At 50.9% G+C, this 8,702-nt stretch overlaps 1 protein-coding gene across 1 annotated transcript; it reads right to left on the bottom strand.

The window, feature by feature from the left end:
- Nucleotides 1-3,616: 3,616 nt before the first annotated feature.
- RXFP4 (relaxin family peptide/INSL5 receptor 4) lies at nucleotides 3,617-4,916 on the bottom strand. Its single transcript, XM_003414937.3, has one exon. The coding sequence runs from the start codon at nucleotides 4,884-4,886 to the stop codon at nucleotides 3,735-3,737; it is 1,152 nt and encodes a 383-aa protein (XP_003414985.1). The 5' UTR covers nucleotides 4,887-4,916; the 3' UTR covers nucleotides 3,617-3,734.
- Between the last annotated feature and the right edge of the window lie 3,786 nt (nucleotides 4,917-8,702).

Genomic DNA, 8,702 nt, shown 5'->3' with positions numbered 1-8,702 from the left:
TGGGAAAAGAAGTTCTAGGGTCTGCTGGGAAATCTCTACAAAGCCTAACCTCACCCCTCACCTCAGCAACCATGACCTGAAACCTCAGTGTGAATTTTGGGGATTATTCAATGGAACCCCCCCACAGTGCTCACCAGCCCCAGCCATTTTTCTGCCAATTTGATTGTACAAAAAGAAAGAAGAAAAAAAAAAAAAAAAAAAAGATCAAGCAGGGTAAATTAAAGACCTGGAACCCCATGAGGTGCTGTCTCTCTTGATGTCTGCTAAGGGGAGATGAGGAAGGGGAAGCCAGGCAGGGACCTTGGTGCTTCCATAAGAGGTCCTTTTCCTCTCCCTCACTGGAAGGGCAGTTTCTGCCTCACTGGAGAGAGGGGCACCAACAAGGGAAGTGGCTGCAAATCTCTTGGAATGAGATACGGGATATTCACAAATACAAGGATAAAAATAAAGGGCACAGTTGGGCTCCAGTGGCTAAAATGGGAATTCCAATATTAGAAAACTTGTTTTCATCTCATTTGCATGCTGTGCTCAAAACCACATCAGCCTGTTGCCCCCGTCCCTCGTCCCTCTTTTGGCACAGCTGCCGCCACCCTCTCCCCAGTGTCCATTTCCAGACTCAGTCCCCACCGTCCCATGTTCTCCATGGTGTCAGAGCCCTGGGGTGACTTCTTCCAGACCCTGGAGTGACCTCTTTCAGCCTGTTTGCCTCATAGGAGCTGCTTGTTTTTTGGCTTTTTTAGAGGTGGTGAGAGAGGAGGTGGTTTCAGTTCTTTTGGGGGGGAGTTTCGGTGTATTTCCTGCTCTGATTGATGTCCTGTGCTGGAGCTGTGGGGCTAGGGGGAGGTGAGGTGATAAGTACTGGTACACATATGCACACGGCCCCCTTGGAGCCTGTGGGGTAAGGTGATAAGAATGGCACACAGGCACTTAGCAAGACCTCAACTAGAAAGAGGAATTGAAAATGCTGGGCCGGGGGGGCTGGCTTGGCGGGGAGCGGCAGCCAGCACCCTCCACTCCTGTAACTCATCCACCTGCATCTGGCCTTCATAAGGTGCTTTCTTATCCACTATATGTATCCTGTGAGGTAGGAATTGTTCTCGTTCGATAGACAGGGAAGCCTGGATAAGCAAACCTGAAAGGAGCCAGTCCTAGTTTCAGCCCTCTACTTCCTCTCCTCATCCTCTCTGCCTAAAGATACCAGAGCTCCAGGTTCCAAACACACATTTCATAGCACCACAGACCACCAGGAAAAGGAGGGCAGGCTCCCTGGACGTTCCCACATGGATCCAGCCAGGGAAACTGGAAGGCACAGATCCCAGTGTGGAGAAGCCCATAGCTCACTCGAGGGCAACAGATGCTTTATCCTCAGCAGCACTGATTCTCCTGCCACCTTTTCACCCAAACTTCCTCATCCTTTGGTCCCAAAACCGAAAGCCAAAGCATTTCTCTGATGTGGCTGTCCCTGAGACGTGAGTCCCTCCCTCACATTCGGTCCCTTGTTCCCTCCTGCTGCAGTTTCAGAGCTCTCTGGCCTTGTGCTCCAGGGAGCCAGGGCTCAGCCTTCTCTCCACGACGTGGCCCTCCTTCCGTCTGGAGGAGCGCCAGTGTGAATGGCTCACGTCCAAGCCCACCATGCCAGGCCCTCCAGTGCCCACACCCTTTCCCTAACCAGTCCCCCTTCAGGGTAAGTCTTCAAGCGTTCATTCTCTCTGACTTTAAACTCCGTCAATATTTACCTCTGGGTCCCATAAAGCAGAGATGCCCCCAGAGGAGTCAATATCCGGATCTCAGCAAGGCCAGCTGAAGAGCTGCCTCGGGCTGAGGTGGGAAGAAGGGACTTAGAATTTTCCATCTTCCTGTAATTGGCTGGGAACAGGCCTGGGGTTTTGGACCAGTTTAAACATCATCAAAAAGAGGAAATTAAACATCCAGAGGCTAATTAAATCTCTTCAACTTTGCTTAACATGCTTTGAATTGGGTAGCTGTTCAGAGCCTCTAATTCTCAGCAGAATCCATCTGGTGCCCTGGGATCCGAGTGGCCAGAGCCATCCTAGGTTAGTCACGCCGGAGAGCTTAGTTCACGGGAGCGATAGAAGCGGGGGCTCCAGCCCTTCTGCCGCTCCCCTCCCCTTTCCAGGGGCTGCCCCCCAAAAGCCCCGTCTCATGTCTAACCTTTATCGTTGCTGGGTCTCTATGGATATGGAAGCCAAAGGCAAGCGCCATTGCCTGGAGATATACCTTCAAGCAGTCTGAGGGGCCAACCACTCAGTTCTTTATATAAGACTTTCATTTCACTTCAGAGCATGTACAGCCATTCCAGAAGAGACCTACATAGATCTGCTACCTCTAGCTCCCAGCTGCCCCCCCTTTCCTCCTTTTCTTTCTCCATTTTACAGGGAGTGTAAAAATAAGATCCCTGGGTGGCGCAAACGGTTTGTGCTCAAACCTAAAGGTTTGTGGTTTGAACCCACCCAGAGGTGCCATAGAAGAGAGGCCTGGCAATCTGCTTCCATAAAGATTATATCCAAGAAAACCCTACGGAGCAGTTCTAACGCACAGGGTCACCGTGACTCCAAATCGACTCTACAGCAATAGGTTCAGATTTTTAGTAGGAATAATGTATAACACTGTATTTCAGGCAGTTTAATCTGCACAACAGCCCCTTTTACAGACAAAAAAACTGGCACAGAGAGGTAAAGTAACTTGCCCAAGGTCCCTCAGCTGGTTAGTGTCAGAGCTAGGACTTGAATCCAGATGGTGTGCCACCTGAGTTTATACTCCTCTCAGCTCTGCACTTGGTGTGGGGAGGAAGACCAGCACCATCTTTCTGTGATTACTGGCACTACCTTCAGCCTCTTCTCCCAGCCTCTTTCTGCATCTCTATTCCCCACTCGGTTAGCACTACGGTTGCTAACCAAAAGGTTGGCAGTTTGAATCTACCAGGCACTCCTTGGAAACTATGGGGCAGTTCTACTCCATCCTGTAGGGTCACTATGAGCCAGAATCGACTAGACAGCAGCAGGTTGGTTTTTTTTTTTTTTTTTAATGCCCCATTCATGTTCTTGACCTATCATTATCTTCACCTCTCCCTTCAAATCCTGATTTAAGAGACACACAGTGCCCCCAGCGAGCACCAGGACGTTACACCCAGGGCCGGGCAGGTGCCAGGGATCCAGTAAAACCCCCCGCCTCGGATCTCCCTGCAGGGGAACCACAGCTTTTGCAGCTGAGGGCACCATCGAGATGTTAAGAGATGGGATGTCCAGGGAAGGAGAACATTTCTGGCCTTGGTACCAGAGAGGGACATGGGCACACTCCATTTTGAGGTGAAGGTGGGGGTGGGGAGAAAAGAGAGATGGGCCCTGATTCCTGATTCATTGCCTAGAACCCTTAGGGAAAATCGCCTGGGAATTCTTACAGGAGATAGAAATGGGGCCAGAAATCCTTTTATCTCACACCAGGCTGGAAGGGGAAGGAATAAAAAGTCAAGACAGAATCCGTGGATAATCCAGAGATTTATTCTCAGGCCCTTTTCTCCCCTTCCAAAGTGAGACAAGCTTTGTCAGGCCCAGCCCAGACTTGGGCCTTGGCCTCCCGCCTTCCACCACACCCAGAGATTGGGGATCAAAGATCAGATTTTCCCCGAGGGCACCACAGCCTGGCAAAGGGGCCAGCCTCTCTCTCCCTAGGCTGCCTGGCTCCTGCACCTGACAGGTCCCAGGAAGAGAGGGTGTTCAGCTTGGACCCCTGCGCTCAGGTGTCCCCTTGTCCAGGTTGGTGAGTATGGTAGAAGACTCACTCTCCTGGGGAGTGCCCACTGCCCACTGCCTGCCTACCTCCTTTAGTGCCACCTGCTCCACCCAGCCCTGGCCCTGGGGCCACAGCTTGGCTCGCAGATTCCTGAAGATATCCACCAGGGCCCGCCGGGGCTCCTGCCTTAGGAGACAGTACAGCACGGGGTTCAGGCAGCTGTTGGTATGTGCCAGGCAGGTGGTGACAGGGAACACGTAGGTATGGAGGGTGTAGAAAGTGCTGTCCCCAGGCACCAGGTCAAACTTCACCAGGACACCCCAGAGAGTGACCACGTGGTTGGGGAACCAGCAGAGGAAGAAGGAGGCCACCAAGATGGGGACAGAACGGGCTACAACCCTGCTGTCCCTACACCATCGCTGTTGTCGCCGCTGTTGCCGCCGCAGGAAGGCCAGCAGCAGGAGGTAGCTGGTGGTGATGATGCTCAAAGGGACCAGGAAGGCCAGCACCACCCTCTGCAGGTGGTAGGCCCCCAGCCAGTACCTGCTGGGGAAGCGGAGCAGACACAGGCGCACACCCCACACTTCACCTTCAGCCCCAAAGACGGCCGTGGGCGCCGTCGCCAGGGCAGCTACCACCCACGCTGCCAGTGTGGCCATGCGAGCCCAGAAGAGTGAAAGGTGGGTACCTGGACCCGTAGCCATGGCCACCACCCAGTAGCGGGCCACGCTCAGTGTCGTGATGAGGAATATGCTGGCGTAGACGTTGAGGACAGTGGCAGTCAAGACCACCTTGCAGAGGGCACCTCCGAAGGGCCAGTGGAAGTCCAGTGCCGACTCGGCTGCCCAGAAAGGGAGAGTGAACGCCAGCCCCAGGTCTGCCACAGCCAGGTTGAAGACGAAGGTGTCGGAAGGTGGGCGAGCGACCCCCTGAGCACAGTCACTCAGCACCCACAGTACAGCCAAGTTGCCCAGCAAGCCGATGGCCCCCACAACTCCGTAGGCCAGGGCAACCACGACCCTCAGGGCTAGGGAATCCACAGGTACTGCAGCATCATCAGCGCTCAGCACGCTGTCTCCAGAGGTGTTGGCCCAGAAGGGCGTGGGCAGGGGAACAGAGGCATTGGGTGTGGGCATTGCAGGGCATCAAAGGTCAGTGGTACCAGGCAGAGGGGCCAGGGGGTACCTGCCAGCCCTGGAGACTGGCAGGGGCCACCACAGGCTCTCAGCACGAGGCTCGAGATGTTAGTGCTTCTCTTGGGGCCTCTACCCGCCAAGCGCCCCAGCCCACGCCCACAGCTCAGAGGGAGGGGTGTGGATGGGACTGCCTGCCCCTTGCCTGTTGGTCAGGATTGGTGGTGGGTGGGGCAGGGCAAGGGAAGTCCTGCATTCTGGGATAAATGTGTGTGTGTGTGTGTGTGAGAGAGAGAGAGACAGTGAGAAACAAGGGCTGTATGTGGCAGAGGGGAGGGGAAAAGGGGGTGTTATCCAGCAATGGAGGGCAGCCCCAAGTTTCTACCCCAGGAAGAAGGCTAGAGGCCCCTCTATTCCTAACAGTGGGCAGAGATTCCCTGTCTGCAGAAACTGTTCTCTTGGGGCCTAAGGGAAGAGGCCTGGGAGGGCGCAGAGAGAATCCAAATGAGTGTCTAAGAGGAAAGAGCAAAGGTTCTGGAGTTCCAGATCTGCTTCTCATTAGCTGTGTGACTTTGGGTGAGTTGCTGAACTCCTCTGAGCCTCAGTTGCCTTGTTTAAAATTTTCAGATTAAAGTCTCTGCCTCACAGGATTGGTGTAATGAAATGAGATAATGCCTGTGAAAAAGCCCTTCGTACGTCACTATTGGCACAAATGATTATTATTTCAAGGAGGAGCTTGTGTTTTGTGGGGGAAGGGAGCAGGTAGTGAGCAACTATTACCGTGCCCAGGGAACAATGCCAACTAAAACACAGCTTGGAATTAATTTCAGCAGCAAGCGACCTTGAGGCTAAGGGCAGGGAGGGAAAGGGGAAAGGAAATCACAGCTTCCTGTTCCCTCCCCACTGGGAACACTGGGCCAGGGAGGCCCTGAGTAGACCTGGGCCATGTCCTCAGTTCTGTTACTGCTCCTGATGACCAAGTAGTCCTGCTAGCCTTGATCACTCCTACTGCCTTTCACCCTTTGCTGCTCTAGACTGGGAGCCAGAGCTCGGTGGTACCCCCACTCTCCCTAACAGCCTAACCTCATTTCAGAGCTCCGGATCCTGAGATGTACCCTCACCACGCCTCATCCTGTCTCCCCATGATCTCAGTTCAAACTGGAAAATGTGCCTTATTGGATCCTCCCTCGCACGTCCACATCCATACTCATTGCAGAAGAAGCTGTGAGGGGGAAAAGGGAAGGTGGGAGGTGGGCTGGTAAAAGGTTAAGGCTTTTTCAAGGGTTCCCACATATTCAATGCTTTCCTGCTGTTGGTGAACTAACGAAGACAATGTTTGATGTTTAGTTCCCTTGGAATGCTGCAGGAGGAAGGGGCCCTTCAGGATAACACATCAGTGGTGGGTTTGATGAACTCACAGGGAGAGACCCAGAGGTGACAGGGTTCCAAGCTGGGTGCCAGGATGTTTGGGTTTTTTTAGCAAGGGGAGGGGATTTCAGAAGGGGAATGCTCACCAGTCAGGTGAGTCCACTCGCATTGCTCCTGTGTGCCTTCATGCTAGTCGTTCATCTCTCTAGGCCATGTCTACTCTTCAACCCACCCAGAACCACCTTGCCAATCTGGCAGTGAAGACATCTGCTTCTCCTGTCTTGAAGAAAATAAGCTGGGCCAGGGTTCTGCTATTCATTTAAAAGATCAGGTTCTCAGACCATTTCTTTTTCACCTTAGTTCATTTCTAATCTAAATTCTTTCCCTTGGTCTGAGACTACAACACCCCCTTGTGGTTATGTAGAGAGGAGATACCACCCACCGGCCTTGTCTAAGAGCTTCACTTTGGGCCTTTTCATTTCTCTAGCATTTCATTCATTCGGAAACCCTGGTGGCATAGTGGTTAAGTGCTACGGCTGCTAACTACAGCAGTTCAAATTCACTAGGCACTCCTTGGAAACTCTATGAGACAGTTCTACTCTGTCCTGTAGGGTCACTATGAGTCGGAATTGACTCGATGGCAGTGGGTTTTCATTCATTCACTAATCACACTATTTCCTGAACCCTTATTATGTGTCAGGCACTGTGCTATATGCTGGGGAGACTAAAAGAATTAAGACATGGTCCCTGTCCTCATAAAGGGATCTTTAAAATCCTGTAGTTCAACCTCTCATAGAGAGTGAAAGTGACTTGCCCAAGGCCACCAGGGAAGTGGTGACAGAGTCAGGATTTGAAGTGGTCTCTTGACACCCAGAATATGGCTCTTTCTACTACATCACAATGCCCATTAGACTTTTCTTTCCACTTCTAATCCCTGTCCTCTTCCTGAGTGCCAGAAGCTTCCCTAGGGAAGCTCCCAGGCTGCAGAGGGAAACAGCACCAGATTGTGGACAGAGGGACTATGGCAGCCTTTTTCTTGATGGTCCTTCATTTCACAGCTGATGAGAGATGAGGAGGAGCTGTACCCAGCAGTTCACTGTCCCCCACCTTCACATGGGCAACTCCAATGCTCTGCAGCCATGCTTTACTAGTCCCGTTTTCAGTCTCACCTAGAGCCCAGGGCCCTGTGGTAGTAGATTACAGTGTCTGCCCTCCATCAGAAGGACTTCTAATGACTGGAACTTCCCCTCAAGTGTCTGAATATCCACCTCTCCCTCAGCCTACATATCTCTCCAGCCCCACATCATTGTCCTTGCACTTCAAAGCCTAACCTACAGAGTCCCCAAAGGGGAGCTGGGAGAGGAGGCAGGAACGACTGAGTTAACCCTCTGCAGAGCATAAAGAGATGGAAGTTTTGCTTTTGCATTTGTAGCAAAGAGGACAGAGGCTAGACCTTTGGGGGGAACTACAAATGGCAGGAGTAAGAGACCCATGCCCCAATTCAAATCCCTAACTGTCATATCAACCCAACCAGCCACCGTCTCTGCTCCTTCACCTGTCTGAGATTTACTGGAGAAAATCCTTCAGTCTTGGCAAGGGGTGTAAAAACCTGTTGCCATACAGTTGATTCTGACTCATAGAGACTCTACAGGACAGAGTAGAACTGCCCCATAGGGTTCCCAAGGAGTAGCTGGTAGATTTGAACTGCAGACCTTTTGGTTAGCAGCCAAGCTCTTAACGACTATGCCATGAGGGCTCCAGTAAGGGGTATGGGCAACGTCAATGCTAGCGAGTTTTTTTTTTGTTGTTGTTGAGAAACTGACAAGCGGATTCTAAAATTCCTACGGAAATACAAAGGACCTAGGTTAGCCAAAACAAATTTTGTACAAAAATAAGAAAGTTGGAGTACTCATGCTATCTAATTTCAAGACCTATCACAGAGCTACCGTAACTAAGACAGTGCGATATTGGCAAAAGGCTAGATACATAAACCAATGGAACAGAATTGAGAGGCCAGAAATAGATGCACAGATTAATGATTATTTGATTTCCCACAAAGGATAGTCTTTTTAACAAATGGTTCTGTAACAAATATCCATATACAAAACTGAGAGAGAAAGAGAGAGAGAGAACTTGGGTCCATCACTAAAAACCACTGCCGTCGAGTCGATTCTCACACTATATACAAAAAATGAACTTGAAATGGACACAGATCTAAATGTAAAACATAAAACTCCAAAACTTCTAGCAGAAAATATAGGAGAAAAATCTTTGTGACCTTGGGTTAGGCAAAGATTTCTTAGATATAGCATTTATATACATCAAAAGCACAATCCATAAAAGAAAAAAAAATTGGCAAATTGGACTTCATCAAAATGAAGAACTTCTGCTTTTTGAAAAAGACTGTTAAGAGAATGAAAAGACAAGTCAGAATGAAAGAAAATATTTACA

Source organism: Loxodonta africana, chromosome 3 (genome assembly GCF_030014295.1).
Source record: "Loxodonta africana isolate mLoxAfr1 chromosome 3, mLoxAfr1.hap2, whole genome shotgun sequence".
Lineage (NCBI taxonomy): Eukaryota > Metazoa > Chordata > Mammalia > Proboscidea > Elephantidae > Loxodonta > Loxodonta africana.
Note: the sequence above shows the minus strand (reverse complement) of the source record. Positions and strands in the feature narration are given on the sequence as shown.